Source organism: Alexandromys fortis, unplaced genomic scaffold (genome assembly GCF_014885135.2).
Source record: "Alexandromys fortis isolate MF-2015 unplaced genomic scaffold, M_Fortis_MF-2015_v1.1 scaffold_72, whole genome shotgun sequence".
NCBI classification, from domain to species: Eukaryota; Metazoa; Chordata; class Mammalia; order Rodentia; family Cricetidae; genus Alexandromys; species Alexandromys fortis.
In genome coordinates this window covers 2,979,514-3,005,541 of record NW_026067969.1, presented here as the reverse complement: position 1 = coordinate 3,005,541, position 26,028 = coordinate 2,979,514, and the positions used below count along the sequence as shown (strand labels likewise).

At 52.3% G+C, this 26,028-nt stretch overlaps 1 protein-coding gene across 6 annotated transcripts in view; it reads left to right on the top strand.

Annotated features, from left to right (window-relative positions):
- The window catches only part of Brd3 (bromodomain containing 3), a 32,440-nt gene continuing 6,412 nt past the window's right edge, over positions 1 to 26,028 (top strand). The window contains exons 1-10 of one of the 6 annotated variants that reach the window (XM_050154933.1): positions 1 to 103; positions 12,640 to 12,947; positions 13,869 to 14,006; positions 14,914 to 15,061; positions 15,742 to 15,956; positions 17,695 to 18,066; positions 20,706 to 20,834; positions 23,311 to 23,502; positions 24,318 to 24,368; positions 24,718 to 24,959. In XM_050154933.1, coding sequence (XP_050010890.1) covers positions 12,735 to 12,947; positions 13,869 to 14,006; positions 14,914 to 15,061; positions 15,742 to 15,956; positions 17,695 to 18,066; positions 20,706 to 20,834; positions 23,311 to 23,502; positions 24,318 to 24,368; positions 24,718 to 24,959 — 1,700 coding nt within the window. In that variant the 5' untranslated portion in view covers positions 1 to 103; positions 12,640 to 12,734. Of the gene's footprint in view, positions 104 to 442; positions 587 to 856; positions 1,003 to 1,185; positions 1,207 to 2,328; positions 2,842 to 12,639; positions 12,948 to 13,868; positions 14,007 to 14,913; positions 15,062 to 15,741; positions 15,957 to 17,694; positions 18,067 to 20,705; positions 20,835 to 23,310; positions 23,503 to 24,317; positions 24,369 to 24,717; positions 24,960 to 26,028 lie in introns of those variants that run through there. The other 5 variants (XM_050154930.1, XM_050154931.1, XM_050154934.1 and 2 more) reach the window with 5 other exon arrangements.

Here is a 26,028-nt window from a genome sequence, read left to right as displayed (position 1 = left end):
GCTAATTAGGCACGCGGTTTGTTTACAAACACGAGCTCGGGGAAGGTGCGCGCCGCCCTGCGTGTGCGCGTCCGGGGTTTGAGGGAGGCCTTGGGGCGCCCAGGTAATGACCCCAGGGTCCTAACTGCTTTCCCGCCTTTCCCACGCTTTCCTGGGCTTCTGGAAATCCGCCCACCTGTTCTTGTCCTTGCAAATAGCAGGGAACACAGGAGAAAGCGCGCGCGGGCAGGCCGAGGTTCCAGCGACGCCCCCGGTCCTGGCGGGCTGCCTTCCAGCCCCGCCCCCACGCGCCCCCCGGGCCGGGCCCGCTAGCAGCCGGGTCGGCAGGGCGGGCAGCCGGGGGCGCGCGGGGCGGGGCGCGGCGCGTCGCCGGCGGGGCCGGGACATGTAGTCCGTGCGCCTCGGCCTCCCCTGGGCGGCCCTGGCGCGAGCCCGGGCGCGGACTACGACTCCCGCCAGGCGCCGCGGCGCAGCGCATGAGCCCTGTACAGCTCCGGCGCGTCTATTATGCTGCCGGGGCCGGCGAGCCAAAGAGGAGCCGGCCGCGCGGGCCGGGAGGCGACGGCGCTGGAGCCGCCTAGGCCAAGTACGCCTTTCTCTTGCTTCCTTGTGCGTGCGGGGTGGCGGCGGCGGGACTGGCTGAGAGAGCGCGGCCCCGAGCGCATGGCGCAGGCCTCCCGCGCGTCCCAAAACCCCGAGCCCCGGGCCGCCGCCTCCGCCGCCTTTGTGCGCGGTCGCGATGCAACAAAGCGCGGCGGCCGCCCGCCCGAGGTCGCGGCGGCTGCGCGGGCTCCGCTCCCCTCCGCTCTGCGCCCGCGTCTTGCCGGCCGCCTTGGGCTGGCCTGGGAGGCGTCGCCTTGGTCGGAGCGCCCAGCCTGGACTTGGCACGGTCCGCGCGCTCCGCGCCAGCCCTCCCTCACGGAAGGGATTTTTTTTTCTTTCCCCTTTTCCTCTGCCCGCCATCTTCCGAAGGGGACTGCCCGGAGGACGCGGCGCGGGAAGGTGCGCGCGGTGTGCCCCAGGATCGCGGCTGTGCGCTCCGGCGCCACTTTGCTGGCGCCGGCCTGGGCGGATCGTCTCGGGGCAGGCAGGCCAAGCTGGGCCTGGGTTCTGCGTGAGCCTAGCCAGGGGGGCTAGCGGCGGCGTGGCTTGGGGGGCGGCGGCCGCCTTTGCAGAGTTATGGCCCGGGAACGACTTTGCGCTCTCGTGAGTTACTGATTATTGCAGCCAGGCCAGGAAGAAACCCAGTTCACATTTTGAAATCAGCCGAAAGATTACTAATCCGGGCGAGGTCGAGTTGAATCGAGGTGGGAGGGGTGGGGTGCACGTCTTTTTCCCACTTCGTGTACAGCACGCAAGCCAGTTGGGTGAGGAATGCGCACCCCAAAGCCTCTTGTATGAGGTTCTTGAAGGGTCCCGGTGAAGAAAACCTGACGGCCTGGGGAAGTTGTCTCCACCAGTTAGTTGCTGCGCCGGGGGCAGGGCTGACGTGGAAGCCTGAACAGCCTTCCTTGCCCTTGGGGGTAGGGGGCACGGAGGAGACTCACTGGGAGTCAGTGGAGGGCATACTGTTTTGTGAGTTCCCGCTTTAGGGCTCAGTCCTATCTACCCTTTGCAATTTTGATCGTGAGCTCTCTGCCTGAAATAAGTGCACAGCTGTTGTTTCCCTCTGTACCTTAAACTTCCTAACTGTTGTAGACGTTTGTGTCTCGCAGTGCGTTCTTCAGTGGCTAAGATGGGGCTGGGTGCGAGAAGAAAAGTATGTGGAGGAATTGCTGGGGCTCAGCTTCTGCCCCCCCCCCCGTTGCTTTTTCTCCGTGTTGTTGTGCACTTTCTTAGTCCTTAAAGTGGCGTTTATTGTGTGTCCGTGGGGATGTCCCTGAAGAGAGCTGAGATCTCTGCTGTACTCCCTGAGAGTTTCTCACCCGCTTTCCAGGTTACAGGACAGGGCTCCTGCAAGGACCAGCCCCAGGCCCCAGTGACCTTTTCTGGTGGCTCCATGGCCTCTCATTGGCAAATAAAAGCCTGTTTGCTGTTGGTTCTGTCTGAGGCCTCGATGTGTGCTGTTGGCTGTAGATCAGGAGAGGTGAGGTACAGGCTTGACTGCTCAGGAGGCAGGGGTAGTTTCTTTCTGACCTTGCTGGGGTCCACTGCTTGAGCCAGACGCTGGGAGTTTGGAGATCCAGTCCTAGTCCTGTGTTTGGGAAACCCAGGAGAGAGAGGCACTGAAAAGCTTTTGCAGAGTGGGTGACCAGGGAGTGTGTCCAGTTTTTTTTTTTTTTTTTTTTTTTAAGAAGATGCCAGGTTTCTTTTTACAAAGTAGAGTAACTGCTTTCTTTGCACAGTGCAGTATCCTGCTTTGGAAGTGAGCTTTGAATGAGGGATGGAGCTAGTAAAGGCTCCCTCCTTCTCATAGACTCACAGAAAGTGAAAGTGGAGGAGTGTTGAAAGGGAAGGCAGAGCCAGACTTGATTTTGCCCAAGCTCCTACAAGCCTGGAGCTGTGCCCCCAGAGCCTCCCAGGGTTACCTAGTCCACTTCCTGGTTTACTGTGGCAGAGCCTTCTCAGGGGGAGGGTGGCCTAAGGCCACAAGTGGGGTGTTCTGCCTACTGTTCAAGTGAGTGCTGGAATGCCCAGATCTCAGAAGGAAGAGCCACAGGACACTATTGACTGGGGAAACCGGCATCCAGTGGATACCCTTTCTTGCTTCAGAGGGTACTGCGAAGTTGTGACAGAAAGCAGTGCTCCTTCCTTGGGGCAACCTTGAACCTTGTGGGGTCCTGATGAAGCTATGCCCTGCACCCCCCGGTCTGCAGCCTCACCTGTGGGCTGCTGTTTGCAGTAAGTTGACAGATGTGGTGCCCCTTTTGTTTATTTGTGATCATTGTTGCCCTGGTTCCTGAGTCCAGTCCTCCGCATCTTAAGTGTTGCTGGGTTCTTTACAGGGGAAAGTGTCCCATTTTGAGTGCTCACAATTTGGTCTTCGCCTTGTAGGCATGTTGGTTGATACAGATCTGAGTCCATGTATTTTGTGGGGGTGGGGGGTTGGGGTTGGGGTGGGCTGGCTTTGGCTCTGGCAGGCTAACACTGTGTGTGTGTGTGTGTGTGTGTGTGTGTGTGAGAGAGAGAGAGAGAGAGAGAGAGGCTTTGACTTTGGCAGGCCAACACTGTTGGCTCTCATTTCTCAGTGTCTCTATGGCTTGATATGGCTTGATGACCTTGAACTGGACATAGCTTTTGGAGAACACTCCCTACAGAGGGACTCACTAGGTGTTGGGGGCTGGAGGTGGAGGGGTTTCCAGTTGTGCAGAAGTGTCACATGAGTACAGTAACGTCCAAGGGTCCTTAGTCAACTGCCAGTGGCATTAGAAGTCGGAAACTTCCTCACCCACGTCTAGATATTTCCAGAAGACATATCCAGACGCTGTGTGTCCTGTAGAGGAGGAGCCCCATGGGACCTAGAGCCTGAGGTGGAAGGAACATTTGTGTCACAGGCATTAAACTACAAGTCTTAGGGGTGGCATGGCCTCAGTTTCGCATAAGCATTGAATGATACCTGCTTGGGTTCAGTTGCAGTAGGTGCTGCTGTTGGGCCTGCTGAGACACACCTCCCCCCCAATGCCTTTTGAACACGTGACAGAAAGAAAGGGAGTTGAGCTCTGCAGGTAGCCTGTTAGACTAAGGGGAAGGTGGGTTACTACACGCTTTGGGCTACCCACCAGAGAGAGCCTTGGAGAACTGACCCAGCTCCCTGGAACCAAGGCAGATGCGAAAGACTTGGCTCAGCATTTTTAGCTCTGCTCCAGTCTATTCTAGGTGATCCTAGAGCCTTGTCTTGAGTGGTCTGAGGACAGGGCAAGGTGGTAGTCCTGGGCTCCTGGCCCTCTGGCTCACCCAATTCTGTGCTTCTTGACCTTGTAGTCTCCCAGGCTGTCACCTTTCTCAGCCCTCCTTCCCACGGGTTCTGAGTGAATTGGTTCCTCGGGGCCGCTGATTGAAGGGGAGAGACTTGAGTCACTCAGGAGTAAGGACTGATGGAGGTGGCTTTCTGGCTGGCACCTCTGTTGGGTGGCTGATGGAAAGATGAGGTGGCTGAGCTGCTGGACTGTGAGCAGTTGCGTCGACCTCCCGTCCTGACCCCTGGTCTTGCTTTGGAGTGTTTAGAGAGCTGAAAAAGACAGGTGACAACCCTGTGGGTTTTAGTTGACCTATCTATAAATCAGGCCTCGAGTTGGGCTTTTGTCATGCAGCCCAACAAGAGAGTGTTTCTTCTGTGACTCAACAGATGCAGGTGCCAGGTGTCTGCTGCCCAACTTTGTTCTGTTCAGTATAGTATCAGGCTCCCCGAGCATGTGCACGTGGGGCTACTTGGTGGTGTGTGTGTGTGTATGCGCGTGCGTTGTGCATGGACGTGCGTGCACGTGTGCTGGGACTCCCTGCAAATACAAGGCTTGTGATTCACCTTCCCTCTGCAAGTTAAGTGTCCTCCAGAGAGTGTAAGGTGTCTCTTAGTGCCTCACAATGGTCTTGTGTGGGGTGGCTATGGTAGGGTGTTTCAGAGGCCCTTCTGGAGACCACAGTCTCCAGACGTAGAGCAGCTTAGTTTCCTTGGACAGACTGCTGGATTATGAGACATAGAAACCTAAGAAAAACCAAAACTTGTGAAGCCTGAGGAGCCTGGGGCTATGGGCAATGTTGGAAGTCAGAGGTGTGGTGCCGGTGACAGCTGCAGCCACGAGCCTTATGTGCCCTTCCATCGGACAGTCAAGGGTTTCACAAAGCTGGCCCTTCATGGGGTGGGGCTTGTCCTATCAGAGCTGGGTTCCCTGCCAGACAGGGCCAGGCAGCTGCTAGAAGCAGGTGTGGTATGACCAGGGTGAGCTTGGGGTGCTGACTGGGCCTGCCTAGGAGTAAAGGACAGGCAGTGCCACTCAGGAGAGTCTCCAGTGGACAGGGAGGCCCCTTATAGACCCGTCTGCCTTGAGGCCCCCAGCCATGTTCCTCCCCAGGCCCCAACAGCAAAGAACAGTTGGCTCTGTCTGTCACATAATTGGCCTTGCCCTAGCAGATCTGTTTTCCCAGGCCTGGAGGACCAACCCTGGGGTGGTCCCTCCCAGGGCACCCAACTGGTATGCCAGTATGAAGGCAGTGGCATCGTTGAGAGTTCTGTAGGCATAGTGATGAGTCTGGGTAGATGGCCCTGTTGGAGCCTGGCTCTGACTCCTGCCTGGGCCATATTGGGTCCCTGTTCTCTATGTCTGAGAGGCTGCTTGCCTACCTGAGAGCTGGAGCCCATGGATGCTCACCAATGTATTAGAACTAGTAGCAAGAACCTGGGGCTGAACTCAGACCATTAGGGTCCCAGGGATACAGAAACCTAGTGTAAGGAGGGACCCATCAGTATAGGGTCCTCTAAAGCTATGATGACTTGAGGGCAATGGGGAGACTAGGGTATGGAGCTATGATGACCTTAAGTGTGTAGAAGTGAGCTCCTGCTTATCACAGAAGACTCTTGGGGGGTGGGGATGGAGATGGACAGGGACTCTGCATAGCCTTGACTGTCTTGGAATTTGTTATGTAGATCAGGCAGACCTCAGACTTAGAGATCCTCCTGCCTCTGCCTCTGTCTCCTGAGTGACGCAACCTCTTTAATGCATCTTGCGGTTGGCAGAGCGTGGTCTATGGTCAGCTGAGGCCCTGCCCTTTGAGTCCCCTATGAGATCTGGGCATACCCAGTTTGGCTTTCTTTGTATTCTGACCACCCATGGAACCACCTCAACCCCTCCATCATCTATGCCTGTGCTGCCCCTCCCCCCAGCCACTTTTTGCAGTCTCAGGTGTCCCCAGCTGGGAGCCCCTTAGGATGGCCCCTGCCTTTCTACAGCTCAGACTCTTTGGATTCCCTGGGAGCTGGACTGGCTCTGACTCTTCCCCACATTGCTAGGACAGCCTTCCCAGAGAGAGAGCCCTTTCAGCTTACCTTGAAGCTCAACGTAGAGGCTTCTTCTTCCCCGGATCCCAAGAAAAGCATTCCAGGCTAGATATGCTTCCACAGCCTGGCAACTGTCCCATGCCTGGGCTGACCCAGGCTTGACATGGGGGAAAGGTGCTAAGTAGCTGTGGAGTTGACCTTTGTCAAGCCTGAACACTGGGCTGCAGGGGGTTCTGGCCCTCAGGTCCCTGCTCTCTAGTACTGCTGGCCTGGTGTAGGGGGGATTGAGTTGACTAGAGGAGGCTGTGAGATTGTGTTGAGCTTATTGGGTGTTTTCCATGGTGATAAAATTGTAGGTTCCTATCCCTCCATGTCTTTCCAAGGTGCCTGAGCCCTGACCTCTCACCTTTGCTGATTTGTCCTTTGGACTTAAAGGGCTGGCTTTTTCCTTTCATTCTTGGACCTGGGGAAGGGTTAGGTGGCCTGCCTAAGGCCATACAGTAAGTACAGTAAGGCTGGAAAGCTGCAGGATTAAGGCCTTCCTTCCTTCTGTCCTGAATGGGTTTGGCAGGTGGGCAGGGAGGGTGGGGGAGTTGGCTCTATAGCCTTTCTTGCCTTGGTGTGGTGAGGCGGCTGTCATCAGTGTAGAATATGAGTTGACCCCGCCCTCTCTGGGTGGCCCCTCTGCAGCCTTCAGGGACTCACTAGAGCCTTGCTCCAGGCTTCCTCTGGTGCTTGTGGGTCTTTGTGGTTTGTCTGAGTTTCCACACTAGGTGGTTTCACATCCTCTTGAGGCTGATGCCTCCTTAGACGGACTTTCACCCACAGCTGTCCTGAGGTATTGCCCATTGTGGGTCCCGTGCTGTCCTGGAGGCCCAAGTGAGGGGATTCTAGGGCGCTATAGAGAAGTCAGGCTCTGCTGAGTGGCAGGCCTGGGGAAGGGGGCCTCAGTTTCCCCATGAGATACAGGCCCTACCTCTGTCATGTCTGACTGAAGTGGTTGCTCCGAGTGTTAGTTATACTCCCGTGTGGAAGCGTCTGTGACTGGTCCTTAGAGGGCTTGGAGCTGCTGTGTCCTGACTTACTCAGGATCAGTGCACTGCTGGCTGGGACAGACAGCATGTAGAAGGGTGGCCCCCTGGGTGTTGTCCTCAGTGAAGAGTTGTCTGACGTTCATTGACATGCCAAGGCCCACCCGCTCCTTTACTGTGAGGTCCTGCCATCCTATGTTTGCACCTTTTTGTACTGGCACCTAGAAGGTTGGGTTCCAGCTCCATAGGTACCAGATGTGCAGGACTATCTGTACCACAAAGAGCAATCTCAAGGCCGCTGGAGCCCCTCATGTCTCTCCTGGTGGCCGGTGGGGCTCAGGGGAGATTTTCTGAGTTATAAATGTGAGGCTGGGCAGTGGTGGCGCACACCTTTAATCCCAACACTCAGGAGGCAGAGGCAGGTGGATCTCTGTGAGTTTGAGGTCAGCCTGGTTTACAAGAGCTAGTTCCAGGACATGCTCCAAAACTACAGAGAAACCCTGTCTCAAAAAAAAAAAAAAAAAAAAAAAAAAAAAAAAAAAAGTGAAACCCTGAGGTCTCTTGGGCATTCTACTTTAGTTCCATCTAGCCTACCAGAGGCCTGGTTCCTGCCTCAGCTTCTTGAAGGATGTGGTTATCTTCTTTTGCTTATGGTCCAGATTTGTAGGTTAAGGCAAGAGTGGAGATGGAGTGCCCTGTCTCTTGGTAGTCCTAAACTGTCTGATTAGTCCAGTCTCTCATTTGTCTTCTGCGTCTCCCATTTTTGCCATCAAACTCCAGACACTTTCATTCATGGAATGTACAGTGCAAACCCCTAAACGATAAGATTTTGAAATTCACAACCACAGCATCCTCATCTCCAAAGAATTAGCACTACTTCCTGCAGATGGTTGAATCCTAAGTCAAGGTTGAGGTCAGTGGCCTCCAGCAAGGCTTGCCAACAAGTCTGTCCAAGGCACAGGCTGATTCCCTTTTGCTTCAGTCCTGAGTGCCGTATCTTACCCCAAACCTTGCTCCTGAGTTACAGAATGGAACCCGTGTTGTCCTGGAGGCCCAAGTGAGGGACTCTAGGACTCTGTAGAGAAGTCAGCCTTGGGAGCACAGCTCTGCTGCTGCAAGATCACTGTCTATTCAGAAGTTCTTAGCAGCATACTCTTGGTCCTCTGACCTTCCCTGAAGAAGGTGATGCTGTATTGGAGTCTTCTCTTAGGCCTGAGGATAGGGATCTGCAAAGGAGAGACCACCACTCTCTACCCCTAAAGGGTGTTGTGTCTACTGGTTTGGCCTTCTGAAATCTGAAAAGTTGGCAGTTGAAACATGTAACCCAACAGGGGGTACATCATTGATTTAGCTAGTCTGAGCTGTAGAGTGAGACTCTTGTCTTGAGCCAGAACAAAAAACAAGAAGGGAGAGGTACCTCTGGTTGGTAGGCTTGTGAGCATTGCAGGGGTATATCCAGCAGTGAGATAGAGGGCCCAGCCATGGGCAGAAATGCCTGCTGGCATTTCAGGTCACCATGACTTACCTGTCCCCTGGAGGAACCTTCGAGGCTGAGCTTAGGGTTGCACTGCAGCCCATGCTTCTTGTATTGATGGGAGTCTGCATATTTGTGTACTCTGGTGTGTCTCTGACTCTGCCCACAGCAGCCCTGCTTATCTCAGTTGTACTTTCTGGAAGCCTCCTTTGCCTCCTAAGCCTTCACCCTGATAAGCAGCCTAGGCCCACTATGGATCAGAAAGCTGTTTCTCTCATGGGAAATAGCTTTTAAGGAAGCCGGTGGCTCTCCTTCCTTCACAGGTTCTCTCACTGACTTAGCATTTCCTGTGTGACAGTCCAGTTCTCTCTGCACTGCTGTCTGGATAGTTGAGGGCTGCTAGGCATTGATGGCTGAAGGTCAGGCCAGGCTTACAGTGGCCCCTGCTGCCCAGACATGCCAGACTAGTTTGCTTTGAAGGGAAGTATGTGGACATTTGACTCAGTCCAGAGGCATGGTACTGTGTGCACCGTGGGGGTTACTATGTTTCTTAGGGTTTCTACTGCTGTGAGAGATACCATAACCGCAGCGACTCTTATAAGGAAAACGTTTTGTTGGGGTGGCTCACTTAAAGTTTCAGAGGTTTGGGCTGGAGATGGCTCAGAGGTTAAGAGCACTACTAACTGTTCTTCCTGAGGTCCTGAGTTCAATTCCCAGCAACTACATGGCTCATAACCTTCTGTATGATCTGGTGCCCTCTTCTGGCCTGCAGGCATACATGGAGGCTGAACACTGTGTACATAATAAATAAATAAATCTTAAAAAAGTTTCAGAGGTTTTGCAGGTGGTAGTGACACATGCCTTTAATCCCAGCACCTGGGAGGCAGAGGCAGGGGGATCTCAGTGAGTTTAAGGCCAGTCTGGACTATAGAGTAAGTTCCAGGACAACCAGGACTGTTACTAGAGGAACTTTGTTTCAAAAAAACAAAACAAAAGTTTCAGAGGTTCAGTCCATTTTTCATCATGACAGAAAGCACGCGGTGTTGGCAAAGGAGCTGCTCCATGTTGACTTGAAGACAGCAGGAAATGGTCTCAATGTCACACTGAGGGAAGCTTGAACAAAATAGACCTCAAAGCCTGTCCCCACAGTGACACACTTTCTCCAAACAAGGCCATATCTACTCCAAAAAAGCCACACCTCCTAATAGTGCCACTCCCTATGAGCTTACATTCCATTCCATTCAAACTACCATAGCCAGGAGCTTAGGTGCCCACTAGTTGGGATCCTGCCCCTCAGCCCCTCTCTCTGGTGGTCCTGGGAACTAGGCGGCGTGGCTTTTCCACCCTGCTGTCGCCCTCCTCCTCCATCCCAGGCATTAGGACATTTCAGGAGGTGGTTCCCGTGCCTGGGTATGGAAAGGGCTGTGACCATCTACCTTCCTCAGAGGAGGCCTCCCTGTACCTTAGCCTGCAGTCTCAGACCCCTTTCGGTGTCATGGGTCCTCCAGGTCAGATTCAGTCTCCTGTTGCAGCTCTCTGGACCCACACAGTAGCAAGACCAGCCTTTGTTCCTGGGAATCTCATACACTGTGAGAGTGAACTTCCACTTCTACACTGGTCATAGCCAGCTTGTGCTCCCTGAGCCCTGAGTGCTTAACTTCAGGCTCACAGCCCCATGGGAGATGAAAGGACACACTATGAGGCTGGCAGGTAGCAAGGGTGAATTACAACCCTGATGGCTACCTCAGCCTCCACCCTGCAGCCCCATGCTGTTAGGATTTCAGTAAGTTCCAAGAAGGCCTAGGGAGGACATGAGCCCCATATCCTGAGGGATCATGAAGGCTAACATGGTTACAGTAGCTACCCTTCCCAGGGCCCTATCACCTCCGGCCCTGGTGGTTAGTATGGAATCAGGAGCAGGGTTTTGAACCTACAAGTGATTGACCCAGTATGTTAACAGGGTCATCTCCTTTGTATAGGGCAGGACTGTCTGATGATCCCAGTGAGAAGTGATCTGGAGGTAGGAACTGACATCCTGGTGGACTTGCGGCCTTGAACTTGTGCATAGGTAGCCTTTGGTCTGCAGGGGAGGGAGAACACAGCTTCATGGTTGTTGGCGCGGGTTGGAGGGGCTGCTTGCCCTCTGGTCTATTCTCTGAGGCTGTGGGTGCCCAGGATGATGCCTGCAGAGCCTCACTGCAGACACAGATGGCGCCCCAGAAAGTTTAGAAGTGCTTCTTGGATGCAGTAAGTGGGCAGTAAGAGCTGCTTGGCAGGTGACACATGTCTAATGGAGGTTTTTGAGACCTTTTCTCCCCTGAGCTGGGGTGGAAGGAATGGAACCTGCTGAGACTAGATGCTACCAAATGTTTAGTAGCCAGCCTTCTCCAGAGGAGCTTCAGATTGCAGCATTTACCAACCTCTGGGGTGAGACTTGAAAGGACCAGCAGGATGCCAGCCAGTCTGAGTACTCCAGCCCCACTCATCCGCCTGTAAATGCTGGAACTGGCTGAACATCTCTGGATATTGTCTTGAACCATTCCAATGTGATAAACATAAACATACCGGAAAGTTTGAAAGATATCAAGGTTCACATGAGGCACCAGGCCCCACATGCAGCATGGAGCTTGGGCGAGGCCTTTCGCAGTGGAAGTGGGTCCATATGGTGCTACCTAGCTTCCTCCTTGGGAGACAGCTGCTGAGTCTTTGCAACTGTCCTAGGGACAGTCCTGACTGGGGGCATCAAAGGAATGAAGAAAGAACAGGCAGATATGGAGGAACAGCTGAAAGTCAGGTGGACTGGGCTTTTTGATGGAGAAGATGCAGCACCCTGGAAGTTCAGCACATTCCTTATGTACAGTTGAACAGGGAGGTGGGGTTATTGCTCACAGATGAACAAGGAGGAGGGTTTATGGTATACAGCTGGGTCAAAGAGGCAAGTTTAGCGGATCTCTGCAGGAGTAGTTGCTGTAAGAGAGTGATTTAAGACTAAGTATCTTGGCTGGGCTGTGGTGGCGCACCCCTTTAATCCCAGTACTCGGGAGGCAGAGGCAGGCGGATCTCTGTGAGTTCGAGGCCAGCCTGGTCTACAAGAGCTAGTTCCAGGACAGGAACCAAAAACTACGGAGAAACCCTGGGGAGGAAGCTATGGTGGACCATTTCTGCATACATGGACCAGAAGAAGACTTTGCTATTCCTTTCTGGGTCTCACCCCAGGGAGTGGGTAGGGCTTTGCCATTCCTCCTTGAGTCTTAGGCTATTGTTGTGTCCATGTCAACAGACTGCAAGAAGTTTGAATATTGAAGGAACTATATATTCCTGCACATGCTTCTCCTGTATGACCCCCCCACACCCTGTGTCATACTGTGTGCTACCTCTGCTTTATAGTATCCTCACTGTTGAGTGTCTGCAGAGTGGTGCTGCTCCCTTATCAGTGCTGTACCATGGGAGTACCATGCAGCAGGGAAACCATGCAGTGGGGGAGCCCTGTGAAAGTTATAGCACAGTTTCTGTTGAGTGGGGACACCCAGCATGCTTTACCACTGTTGCACATTACCCTGGCTTTTCAGGGATTTGCAGAACTGTCATGGACACATCAGTTCTGTATGTGGCCAGTATTCCTGACAGCTAGGATGGGGACTTGAAGTCTCAAAATGTGTCTTGTTCAGGAATTGCACACACAGGTGGGACACAGAAGAAGACTGCTAATGTAGTCACCCTCTTTCACCATTCTGATTGGGTGAGGGCCAGGCATGTCACAGCTGGCTGCCATCACAAACCCCAGCTGGTCCTCCTGGTTACATTAGAACCTCATGCCATGCCTCAGGGCCCCAGCTCCCTGTGCCAGGTTTAGGTCCGCAAACCAGTTGTTGCTCATCTCTCAGCTAAGCTACATGTTGTAGTTCTCTGGGCCTCAATTGTTTAAAACATCACCACAGACAAGTAATTGACAGACTGGTAGAATTGAGCCAGCCCTTACCAGTCCATGGGGCTGTGATCTGAAAGGGACTAGGCCCTTCATACTCTTCCCTATCCCCTTTCTGGTGGCCAGTGATTCATGTTTGCGCTTTTCCCAGGTAGAAGAGCAGTGGCTGGGGTGGCTCTGAGGAGTGCCACAGCCACACATCGAGGTGGCAGGGAAAGTTGTGTCCTTGCTGAAGTAGAGGCTCTTCAAGTGATAGCGTCTCTGCTTGCTTCTGCAGGTGCCTGACTGGGCCTAGAAATGGGATGCCAAGCCTCCATAACGAGTGCCTCTCTGAGCTGCTGCTGTGACAGCAAGTGATTAAGCTGCCAGAGAATGTCCACTACTACAGCGGTTGCCCCCACGGGGATCCCGGCAGCCCCGGGCCCTGTGAACCCTCCTCCACCCGAGGTCTCCAATCCCAGCAAGCCTGGCCGAAAGACTAACCAACTGCAGTACATGCAGAATGTGGTGGTGAAGACACTCTGGAAACATCAGTTCGCCTGGCCGTTCTACCAGCCTGTGGACGCAATCAAGTTGAACCTGCCTGTGAGTGGCCTTTAGCCCACTCCTGGAAATCCTGCCCAAAGGTGGTGTCTGAGATACAGCAGGTGCTGCCTGTGCCTCAGTGCCGCACAGGAAGCCATTGGTCTAGTTGGGTGGCTGCCCTCGGTTCAAGAAATGGGGAGAACCCCTGACTTCTATGGTGAAATTAGAATAAAAGGGGCTACAGTAGTAGTTCTCAACCTGTAGGTCGTAACCCTCTTTGGGGGTCTAGTGATCCTTCCACACAAGGGTCATCTAAGACCATTGGAATACAGATACATTACAGTTCATAACAATAACAAAATCACAGTTATAAAGGAACAACAAAATAGTTTTATGGTTGAGGGTCACATTAACATGTATTAACTGTATTAAAGGGTCATAGCATTAGGAAGGTTGAGAACCCCTGGGCTAGAGGATGATGGGGGCCTGGGTCAGAGGCCATGCAAATCTCTTAACTCATGCACTAGGGGCTGTGCTTCTGCACACTCATCGTGATTCCTCATAGTCAAATGCCAGGTGTGCATCTAGGCGGTGGTCCCTTTACTGCACGCTCAGATTTTATCTGATATAGAGATACCTGGAGAGTTGCAATGAGAAGGCCAGCAGGGGCACTTTTTCATTTGTTTCTGTACATGCTTGATCCCTGGACACCTGCAGGTTTAGAATCAAAGGGAATTTGGCTCTGTCTGCATGTGGACCAGCTCAGGCTCTGCCCCCTGCTGTAGAAACCCATGAGAACAGATTTGGCAAGAGTTTGGGACTGGCCAGGAGTCTCTTCGACCACATGCCCCACCTGCTCTTAGGCTTCTAGACCTAGCCCTGGGACCCAACTGACTAGGGAGGACTTTGCTGTGCTTGGGAAACTTGAGAATAACATTGACTCTTTCTTTGATTAACACCTCTGAACATCTTTTTCCCTAGGATTATCATAAAATAATAAAAAACCCAATGGACATGGGGACTATCAAGAAGAGACTAGAAAATAATTATTATTGGAGTGCCAGTGAGTGTATGCAGGACTTCAACACCATGTTTACAAACTGTTATATTTATAACAAGGTGAGATACAACACAGCCCCAAAACTGCTTGAGGGAGCAAGCTTGGCACTGGGAGGTCCGAGTCCCTGCATGCTGTTGGTTCATAGGTGCCTTGTGAGTCCAAGCCCTCTGCCATGGCTCTTGGGGTTGCAGCAGACAGTGTCCTGGCACCTTTGTGCTCAGTGATTCCCTATGCCATCCCAGTGGCCTGCTGGGGGGTTAGTGGAAACTGGGTAGCTTTTAGAGGTCACTGACATAGCCCATGGACTCTATTCTGAGACCTAGGAGCTCCACCCTTAGAAATCCTAACGGTGCAGAACTGTGGGCCCAGCCTGCCATCAGGAGGAAGTAGTTAAGTAGACTGTGACCCAGTGGTAGCTACCCGAAGTGTTATACAGAGCACTTGGGAACTCTGAAGAGTGGTCAGTGTCAGAATAGATGGCCAAGTTCGCAGGGCCCTGCTTGAGGGTTTGTTCTTTTAGCAGTGTGAATATAGGAAAGGTGTGAAAGGTGTTAGAGCCCAGCTGTGGAGGCCCCTTTTCCCTGCTTGCTGGATGAAGGAGTTTTTGTTTTTTTTTGGTTTTTCAAGATAGGGTTTCTCTGTAGTTTTGAAGCCTGTCCTGGAACTAGCTCTTGTAGACCAGGTTGGCCTCAAACTCACAGAGATCCACCTGCCTCTGCCTCCCAAGTGCTGGGATTAAAGGCATGAACCACCACCGCCCAGCTATGAAGGCTGTTTTTATTTTATACTTTGTCTTTGTTTCTATTTTGTTTTTTTTTTTTTTCACATTGAAAAATATTATTCTTGCCTTTCCTTCATGCCGAGTCTCTTAACAAAATTTGACGCATTCTTGTACTATAACCTACAGTGTCTTTTGCAAGTGCACAGCTCCTTTCACGACAAGTGACCCGGGTTCTCTGTCTTCAGCCCACAGATGACATAGTGCTAATGGCCCAGGCCTTAGAGAAAATCTTTCTGCAGAAAGTAGCCCAGATGCCCCAGGAGGAAGTTGAACTATTGCCCCCTGCTCCAAAGGGCAAAGGCCGGAAACCAGCTGCAGGAGCCCAGAATGCAGGTAAAAAGAGGCAGACAGGGAGTGCAGGCATTTTCTGCTGAGATTATAAGTGGAAGGGGTCGGTGTGAGTTCCCTGGTCCCTCTGAGTTGTGTTCCTTGTCTGCCAGGTAGGACAGGTGTGATGAGCTTGACAGGTGCAGATCTGTCTAGAACAGGGAGAACATCGCTGTAGTTGCTGTCACGTGTCTGGTGACCTCCCACATCTCACTCCTGTTTTTATTGATCTTAGCATTGGCTTTGACTTGCTGTCTGGTTTAGAGGAGTTTGTCTCTCGGTTGGAGAGAGTCAAGGTAATCATTATCCAGAGCCATGAGGCCAACCTGGGGTCCGATCAGGTCTGAGAATGGGTATTGACTAGAGAGATGTGTCAGACAGAATGACTGACTGGGCAGGGAGTGGCTGAAATTAAGCTAGGGGCGAGAAAGGCCAAGTCCTGGGTTGTCAGTTAGCTATGGGCTCTGAGTGGGTTTCTCCACCCAGCTATGGGGCTTACTCTGGTTTTCTCTTCCAGTCACTCAGTGAACATTGCCCAGGCAGCAGGGCCAACTCCTGCTCCAAGGCTAGGAAGAGACTGCTTGGTCTGTCCCAGAGGCCTTAGTGCTATGGCTGGATGGCATGGCCTTAGATGCTTCTTGAAACACAGAACCCACTGAGTTGAGCTCCCTGTCCTTGCTTTGAAGGTACACAACAGGTGGCAGCTGTATCCTCGGTCTCCCCAGCAACCCCCTTCCAGAATATACCCTCAACTGTATCCCAGACACCCGTCATTGCTGCCACCCCTGTACCAACCATCACTGCAAACGTCACATCGGTTCCCGTTCCCCCAGCTGCTGCACAGCCTCCTCCTGCGACACCCATTGTCCCTGTGGTCCCTCCCACACCGCCTGTAGTCAAGGTGAGCTTCTCTGAGGCCTGCATCGCTATCTGGTGAGGTTGGCTGGAGGTCCGAGCCCCATAGAGTTCATGAAGCAGGGGCAGTACTGGGGCAGGTGGGCACTCTCCTGCCTTTCTAGGTGCAGCTGTTTGGAAAGATTTTTCTGCACAGACAAGGAGACCGAGGCTCAGGGGTAGAGGTCACATGGCTGGTGCTGGCTGGGCTGGACTTGAACCCCAGCTTCTCCGGCCTGGTAGCCCTGGCCTTTTCAAGCCATTGGGAAAGGTAGGAAGGTATGGAGGGAGTAGTGAGGGTAGAGGGGTCAGGTCATCTTTGGTCATTCTTGGGGGAATGGTGGCCAATGGCACGAGCCTGGATTTGTAAGGGTCTGACAGCTATCCCTTGTTTGCTGAGAGTTCTCACAGTGGACACTGTCCTGCCCTGGCCGGGCCCTACTTGGGTCTAGATGGAATGGGGCTTTCTGTGAGGTGCGGGGTTGGCAAGGCCTGTTGAATCTCCTGCTTTGAGTAGGGCCCGTAACAGGCACTCATGTGTGTTATCTTCTTCAATTTGATCCTCACAGTGACCCTCTGGGGCAGGCAGTAGTCCCCCCCTCTTACAGATGAGGAAACGGGCGCTCAGGGGTTAAATGGCTCTCCCAAGGTAAAATGCCACCTCCATTGCCTTCCCTTCCCTGTGGCCTTCACTGCCTGCACTTCCCGGTGGCGCCTGGCCAGGCTGTTTGTCACAGCGAGTCTGCCCTCCCACCCCAGGTCCTCTGCAGCTCGCGCTTGGTGCTTGCCATCCTGTAGGTGCCCATCAATGTTTTTGGATGGCCAGTTCGTGCCCCTGTCAGCCTGAGGGTGGCAGCTTGGCTGGGAAAGTAATTAGGGGGCTGTCAATGCAGGTTCTGTTGCCATCACCTGGCCTGTGAGTTGTGGCTCTAGTTGGCTTCTCTGCCCACCTAAGCAAGCTAAGAGAAATCCGCTGAGCAGGTCTCACTATATACCAAACCCTGATCCCAACTCGGTTGGTGATAACTATTGGTTGGACTCTTCAGGCTGTGGTAGAGACGCCTTTCCCCCTTAGGTCCCTTGGCAGAGACTATATGTGTGTCAGCTATTAGCAGCCGGCTTCAGGTGCACCCATGGGAGGCTGTGGTACCTCCTGGGCTTAGCAGCCCTCTGCACTGCCTGTGCCTTCCAGATAAGAGTCCTGGTCTGTCCATGCCTACAGCCCTTGGAGTCTCTTGGCCTGTAACTGCTATGACTGCTTCATGTCTCCTGGTCAGGCTGCCCCCACCCATCCAGCCTGGAATGCTCCTCCTGCCTCCCCTCCTTCTGCTCGATTTGTGTCTGTCCTTGAAGCACCTGCTCAGGGCCTGGTCTGGCACTTTCCTCCTGGTCTTTAAAGCAGGGAGTCTCTGTCTCTGGCACCAATCTGTGGTGCTTGTTAGATGTTGGGTGAATTCCCTGCAGCACCTCATGCTGCTCAGGTCACCCACCTGAATCCTCGGGGCTGAGGGATAGAGTCCCAGCATCACCATGGCCAGCTGTGTGACCTTGGACTGGGCCTGGCCCCTCTGAGCCTCGGTGTCTTCTGTACTGTGGGGACAGCTGAGAAGGAAATGAGACCCTGCATGTGGTCGCTAGCTTGGCGCCTGGCAGGCGGTCTGCATTCTGGAGGTGTGGCGGCTGTGAGACACATCTCCCTGTACACTTCCTTGTTTCTGGAGTTCACTGTTACTTTGTTGTCCTAGAAAAAGGGTGTGAAGCGGAAAGCGGACACAACCACACCTACGACGTCTGCCATCACTGCCAGCCGGAGCGAGTCTCCCCCTCCACTTTCAGAGCCCAAGCAGGCCAAGGTGGTAGCCCGAAGGGAGAGTGGGGGCCGCCCCATCAAACCTCCCAAGAAGGACCTGGAAGATGGTGAGGTCCCACAGCATGCCGGTAAAAAGGGGAAGTTGTCCGAGCACCTGCGGCACTGTGACAGCATTCTCCGGGAGATGCTGTCCAAGAAGCATGCTGCCTATGCGTGGCCCTTCTACAAGCCAGTTGATGCTGAGGCTCTGGAGCTGCATGACTACCATGACATCATCAAGCATCCCATGGACCTCAGCACAGTCAAAGTAAGTGGGGTGGTGTTGAGGGCAGGGTAGTGCCCATAACCAGAGCCAGCAGGCTCTCCTGCCTGACTGAGCCCACTCTGATCCTGTTCTGCTGATGTCCCTTGCTCCTTGAGAACTAGGCCTGCCTATACCCTGACCTGGTCAGGGAAGAAAGCCTGTTGGTCCCTGAGTCTGCACCTCTATTGTCGGTTATTCTGGTGAAACAGATCAGTGGTTCAGTTCTTCCTTCTGTTCCCTAGTTCTGTATCGGCAGATAAGGGGGCTTTTAAAGGTGTCTGCTTCTGAGGCTGATGAAATCAACCTGGTGTACATAGAAAGTTCCAGGACATCTAGGGCTACACAGAGTCCTGTCTCAAAACCCCTGATATGTAGGCACCTCACGGCAGAGGTGGGAGTCTGGTGGTGGGCCTTGCCTTAGTGCTTGGCTACCTTTGAGCCCTGCTCCCACCCAGACAGGGAAGTGGAGAAAGATGGGCAAAACAATGAGGCCACAAGCTGAGCTGTGCCATCCCCTTGCTAGGTTTTCTCAGAGTCAGTATCTCATTTTGGGTTTTGCTGTGTCCAGCCAAATCAGGGCCTGGCGGTCATGAAAATGGACTTGAGCTTTTGCGGGCAAAGGAGCTTGGGAGATGACAACCCTGGAGCTGGGCTTGGTTCTTCTGCCCTTCCTAGAGGGAATCTCTGTGGTAGCCTCCGGGACTCTCCTTGCCAGTTGAGGCAGGCAGCCCCCATCTCTAAGTCGTGTAGTGTTTTAGTTGCCTGTATCATCCAGGCATCCTTGTAAAGGCAGTGGTGTCAGCTGCTGTACCTCATCATTGGCACAATCTCCCAATAGAAGCTTTTCGTCCTAGGTAATTATATTGGGCAGGCAGGCCACCTAAACAACTTTATGCCTGGTGCTCATTTGAGTAAAAATGAAGCAAGCAACTGGCCTGTCTAGCAGGATTGGGGTGAGGAAGCAGGCCCTGGGAACCACATAACCCCAAAGCTGCTGGAAGCCTTGTTTTATCCTGCCTGGCCACTACTGTGCGATTGTTTGGAGTTCTGGAACTTGGCTGGGGTACCACTGTTTTTGATGCACTGTGACAGGTTGGCCTCTATTTCCCTTTGGGTCCAAGATGAGGCAGATTTGGGAGTTCAGTTTACTGAGAAGTCGCCATGTGCTTTGCCCAGGCTTGTAGAGACACTAGGTGCTTACCCAGGTGACTCTTGCATGACTGAGTCTGATTAACACCCTATGAAAAGACTATAGCAGAAGAGTATAAGACCGCCTCGATTTCTAAAGACTGTGCAGTAAAGGGAGAAAATACCTTAATATGGTGTGAATTTCATTTTTGTTTAGATTTATTTGCCTGTATGCATGTTTGCCTGCATGTGTGTATGTGCACCATGTGCATGTCTGGTGCCCACAGAAGTTAGAAGGTTGAGTCCCCTGGAACTGGAGTTATGGATGGCTGTAAGTTACTATGTGGGTGATGAGAACTGAACCCAGCTCCTCTGCAAAAGTAACAAGTGCCCTTAACCACTGAACCATCTCTCCAGCATCTACTGTTGACAGAGTTTAATAACAAAACGTAAGGGGGAAATTGTACTGGCATGCGTCATACCAGCTCCAGGAGGCTTTTTTCCAAGCAGCCTCTGCTGAGAGCATGGTTGTCTTTGTTATTTTATTTTATTTTTTTCGAGACAGGCTTTCTCTGTAGCTTTGGAGCCTGTCCTGGAAACTAGCTCTTGTAGACTAGGCTGGCCTCAAACTCAGAGATCCACCTGCCTTTGCCTCCTGAGTGCTGGGATTAAAGGCATGTGCCACCATCACTTGGCTCCAAGCCTGTTATTGAGATCCCTCCACTGTGTGGCAATCCATGTCCAATCAGAGGTTAAAGTGGTTGGTTAGCCCCTAGGTCACTGACCAATGATCTCCACACAAGACAGGAGCTTGACACCCTCATAAGTGCTTAAAGTATGCCAACCCACTCTCCACCAGTCTGCCCCGCTCAGCTTTGTGTGCCTGCCTGTGTGACCCTGTCCAACCTGCCTTTTCTGGGACTCCTTGGGCTAGACTTCAGTGGAGTGTGAGGGATTTCGCTACGGGGTGACCAGGTCCATATGATTCGTCAGCATCAGCTCCACAGGCCCCTGCTGCCCTCCATCCCTGCACAGTCTGAAAACTGCCTCTGGGCCCAAGACATAAGGCATCTCCTAAGAGGCAAATTGGTAACAACTCCTGGATTCCTCACAAGAAAAGCAAACTCTCCTTCTGTAAATTGAGTGGACTTCCCAAGATGGGCAGAGTCTTTACCTAAAACTCCATGAAAGTCCCCAACACCAGAACCTTCTGTGATGTCTGCTGTATGGAACTGGAAACTCTAGCTGAAGATGGGTTTGGCTGTAGGGTTGGTTTATCTCCCAGTGTTTCTTCATCCAGTAGCTCTGTCCTTGGAGCCAGGGTGCTTCGTGTTGAACCATCACTTCTGACCCCTTCTCCCAAGGCTCCCTCTTCTGAGTACTCCAACCCAAGCTAATTGACAGATGTCCTCACTGGCAGTTGCCTTGGTTGCCAGAAGATGTTCTGAGTCTCTGAGTCTATCCCCTACATGGTCTGGGTAGTGCTGTCTGCTCACACTTGTTGCTTGTTACAGAGGAAAATGGACAGCCGCGAGTACCCAGATGCACAGGGCTTCGCTGCTGATATCCGGTTAATGTTCTCGAATTGTTATAAGTACAATCCTCCAGACCACGAAGTGGTGGCCATGGCCAGAAAGCTCCAGGTAATCCAGGGCTGGGTATAAATGTGATTAACAGCTGAGTTGTGCTATGAGTATTGAAGCCTTAGATGTAGCCTGGTGAACTGGGATGATACAAGTGTCTGAGAAGCATCTCCAGCAGGCAGGCCTCTGAGGAGCCTTATTTCCACAGCCTGTTTTGCCTGTGTGGCAGTGAGATCCTTCTAGGCTTAGAGCAGATTCCAGGATACATGGTAAATAGGCTAGCCTCTGATTTTTAAGCTTCAGGATAGGATGGGAAGGTGGGAAGCAGGCAATAGCCTCTATGGCTGTAGCCTAGCTGCCCTTCAGGGTACCACTGCAGGTGAGCCTGTCCATGTGGGACTGGTGTACCCTAATGAGGCTAGCAGGTGTCCACTCTGCTGAAGTGTTAGAGCAGGGCTGGGGGGCGTACAGTGGATGACAGTCACTGTATGTTAGTGACTGTCTTAAGGGGAGACCAGAGTGTTCTGACATAGCCTTTCGCGTAAGTGTGAGCCATTCACATGGTTTCACTCAGGATGTACTGCCAAAGACTAGGTGCTTTATAGAACACCAAGATTTCTCTGCTGTTTGTAATTGATTATTTGATTGGAGGAAGTTATCAAAAGACTTTGTTTTTGGAGACAAAAAAATAAAGATTATGGTTAGTTTTTTCCCAGCACCTGAACATTGTGATTTTTGTTTTAGATTTTTTTGTTTTGTTTTTCTTTGGGTTGTTAGTTTTTTTTATTTGTTGTTGTTATTGCTGTTTTTAACTGAGTCTGAGGAGCTGGAGAGATGGCTTAAGCTGATAAGAGCACTTGTTACTCTTGCATAGGGCCGAGTTTGATTCCCAGCACCTACATGGTGGCTCACAACCATCTATAGTTCCAGTTCTAGGGGATGCAACGCTCTCTTCTGGCCTGCATGCATGTGAGCACTGCATTCATGTAGTGCATAAACATATGTGCAGGCAAAATACACATAAAATAAAAATTAAAAAGTTTTTTTTTAATATTTATTTATTTATTATGTATACAATATTCTGTCTGTGTGTATGCCTGCAGGCCAGAAGAGGGCACCAGACCCCATTACAGATGGTTATGAGCCATCATGTGGTTGCCGGGAATTGAACTCAGGACCTTTGGAAGAGCAGGGCAATGCTCTTAAGCTCTGAGCCATCTCTCCAGCCCCTTAAAAAGTTTTTTAAACAGTGTCTGGTTCTGTAACTTAGGTTAGCCTTGAACTCATGGCCCTCCTCCTGCTTCATTCTCCTGAGTCCTAGTAGGTGTACCATGCATGACTCCTGACTTTAGGACCTAGAATGTTCTATGAGAATTTCTTAATTCCTGGCTCAGGCATGTCCTGAGGTCCCTGAAAGCCATCTTGGGTTCTGAGGACTGCTGGGCAAAGCCTTTTTTCTCATTTGTGGGTCCTCCTAATGTCCTAATGTTTTCACTTTTTTTGAAAATGACACTGCTGGAAAACAGTGCACAGTGGTCATGGAGGTCCCCTTATGCACAGAGGCAGCCTTAGGGCCTGTCTACTGCTAAGACCTTGCTCTCTGTGCTTGGACGCTGAAGGCATCACCATACAATGTCAAAGGGTACTGTGCTGTCCTCCCGAGGCTGGAGGAGCTTTGTTATTGGTGTTGTTCAGTAGTCACCACTGTGAATTTTAGGAACTCGGCACTCGGGCCTAGAGTCTAACACCCTAATGACTTGCCAACAGTAGCCTCCCAGACCTCTGACTTCTTAGTTTGGGGATCTAAGGGTTGGGAAGAGTCTGAGAGCACACTCAGAGGAAGCACTTTGAGAATCTGGGCTCCAGCATGATGGGTGTGCACATGTGTGCACTCATACATGTTTGGGTGGACCGAGTATATGAGGCAGGCAAAGGGAATGCCCTCTTATTTCCACATGGCTCCCTCATCCCTTTCTGCCCCAGGATAGAATGATATTCATCAAGAGGGTTTTCCAAGTGTTTGGTCCTGCAGGAGCTGTGAGGGACTTTCCGAATTTAGCTTTGCTGGGATATAACTCTGCCCATTTTGGTATTCACTGGGTATGAGGTGTGTCACTGCAGTACAACCCCAGAAAGGGAATCAGGTGAGACAGGAGCCAGCTCTCAGTGGCTAGGATCCCTGCTGGAGTTGAGGACTGAAGGAAGGGTACTCTTGTTAACAGAGGGCATTCCTGAGGAGCCTGGCACCCAGGGCTGTATGACTGTCCGTGCCTTCTACACAGACTTGCAGATTAGCCAGGGGAGCTGCATGCCAGGCCCCAGAAACTCAGGTCTGTGATTGGCTGGCCTCTTTCCCCCATTCTAGGCCTACACTTGGGAATTGCGTGGGGATAGTAGGGGACAAAGGAGGGTGGCAGGCCTATGCCTCCATAGAGCCTGAACTGTGTGTGGTCTGGTGCAGCTCAGAGGCATCTTACATGCTGGAGGGGCTGTCTTGTGGGTATGTAGGTGTTTAGCTGTCCCCTTTTTTCCCCAGGATGTGTTTGAGATGAGGTTTGCCAAGATGCCTGATGAGCCTATGGAGGCACCTGCACTGCCTGCTCCTACAGCCCCTGTAGTGAGCAAAGGTGCTGAGAGCAGTCGTAGTAGCGAGGAGAGCTCTTCAGACTCAGGCAGCTCAGACTCAGAGGAGGAGCGAGCCACTCGGCTGGCAGAGCTGCAGGAGCAGGTGAGGATAACCACTTCCATGCTGTTTCCCAGTGGGTATGGACCACCAAGCCTTACTGCCTAAGCTGGCCTCTTGCCATCACTTGTTGTTTCCTCCAGCTGCTGTGATCTTTATCTGTAGCACTGGTAGAGGGTCTCTGGTGGGGTTGCTCACACAACACAGCACCTTCCTGGGTCTGAGGAGGCTTCCTGGAGCACACAGGCGACTGAAAGTACTTGTGTGTCTGAGACATTCTTGGACCCCTGGAGGGCAGGACCCTCCAGAAAGGCTGGAAGTCAAACAGGCCACAAAGATGCTTTTTAAGCAGTGGCTATAGTGGGTGTGCTACAGTCTCCAAGAACTCAGATCTGTGCCTCCTGTGACCTTCTCTGCCTCAGTCTCCCTGATATGCAGAATGACATGACTTGTTTTGAGATCGGCCCAGCAGTATGAACTATTTTCCCAGGGTATTACAGCCAGCCCCGTGGAGTCAGAATGTCGCCACCAAGGCAAAGCAGTGTGCTTGAGCAGGTGGCTCCAGGGGGAGGACTGGCCAGGAGAGTAGAGGATTGCCAGATGAAGCTACATGTCAGATTCTGAGATGATGAGGACATGGAGCAGGGAATTCGCCTTTCCTTCCCAGTGCATGGTGCCTTTCCCTGTTGGCTATGTAGCTTTTCCCGGGATACCCAGGAGCCATACAGGCTACCTGATTACCAATACAACGTGGGTCACAATCCTCCTCCCCAAGACATAAATGCAGCATTCTGTCTTGCTGGCTGCTGGTGGGCACCAGGAGGATGCGTTGCTGCCATTGTCTCACTTTGATCCCGCAGACTGGCTGCGGAACCTTCCAGGATCAGCTGTTGAATGTCTCCTCTGTGCAGGTGCTCACACTCTAGTCGACTTCTGAAAGATAAGCATTAACAATGAAAGTATTAGCTGCCGTTAGCAAGTTCCTCCCGTGTCACCTGCCCCAAGCCCAGCCTATGGGCAGCCACCCTGGGAGGTGGGTCCCTGTCCCCAGAGGCGAGGGAACAGGTTCAGAAGGTGAAGTGACTCACCAGCAGGCACAGAGAGAGGGGCAGAGTGGGCTGTGAAGTGCTTCCCTACATCTCTCTGGCTTCCAAAGGCAGAGCGGGGCCCAGATGCCCCTGGCTTATCCCACATAGCTGAGGCAGCCACAGGGGCACAGGCCTACCCAGACTGCTCGCTTAGCTGCCTGCTCTTTTCCAGCTGAAGGCCGTGCATGAACAGCTGGCCGCCTTGTCTCAGGCCCCAGTGAACAAACCAAAGAAGAAAAAGGAGAAGAAGGAGAAGGAGAAGAAGAAGAAAGACAAGGACAAAGACAAAGAGAAGGAGAAGCACAAGGCCAAGTCCGAGGAGGAGAAGAAGGCCAAGGCCGCCCCACCAGCCAAACAGGCCCAGCAGAAGAAGGCTCCCACCAAGAAGGCCAATAGCACAACCACAGCCAGCAGGTGGGTGACCACCTCTTAGGCTCTCAGACCACCTCAGGTCACGAGGACTGCCAGATCTGGGACTTTGCACCTTGGCAGCATGGATACTGGGGTTGGAACTTTGGGGTGACTGTGAGTTCCTCTGGGGCCTGCTGGGGAGGTCACCTGGCTGGCTGACTCTAATGCTGGGCGTTAGGACATTTGCACTGCCAGAGGAGGCATCTCGTGCTTTCAGTGTTTGGGACCTTTTCGTGCTGTGGGCCAAGGGGCTTTGCTGTGCAGCCAAGTGCTCTAATTTCTGGTGTAACAGGTAGACAAAGGGTTGAAATAGGAAAGAGCAGGAGACAGGGTTCTCTCTAGCTAGGTGGAAGCAGCAACTTATGAGCTGGTGAGCAGGTAGGCAGGTAGGCAGTAGAAGCTAGGTCCAAAGCCTCAGGCAAGGCTAGCAGACATGCTCCTTTGGAGAATTAGTATGGAATTGATATTTCTGGAGGGAGGGGGGTCAACACTGGGGAGAGGTTAAGGATTGGCTGCCAAGGTCCCCTGCTCTGGTAAGGCATCCTCAGAGAGAGGATCTGATTCTGGCCATTGTGGAGGACAAGTCTGTGAGTGGTAGTTATGGAAGCGAGGACATAGCAAAGAGGCTTTGATGGCTGCTTGGGACTGAGTTGGGAAGGCTTTTGTGTGCAACCCTGGGACCATCAGCCAAGAAGAGGCCATGCAGGCTATCTCTCTTCCCATCTGACTTGGGCTTTGTTTACTTCTCTTTCTCTCCTCGAGGGGATGCAGAAATCAGTTTTTCTCATATTGTCTTTATCTGGATTTAGTATCCATGTTCATGCTGGTCCCTGAAATGGTAGGATATAATATTCCAGAGTAATTAGGAACTTTTTTGGTTTTGTTTTTCTGACATAGGGTTTCTCCATGTAGCCTTGGCTGTCCTGGAACTTGCTCTGTAGACCAGGCTGACCTCAAACTCATAGAAATGAGTTTGCCACTGCCTCCAGAGTGCTGGGATTAAAGGTGTATATTATCACCACCCAGCTTTAATTAGGAACAATTTTTAAAAAGATTATTTACTTTTATTTCC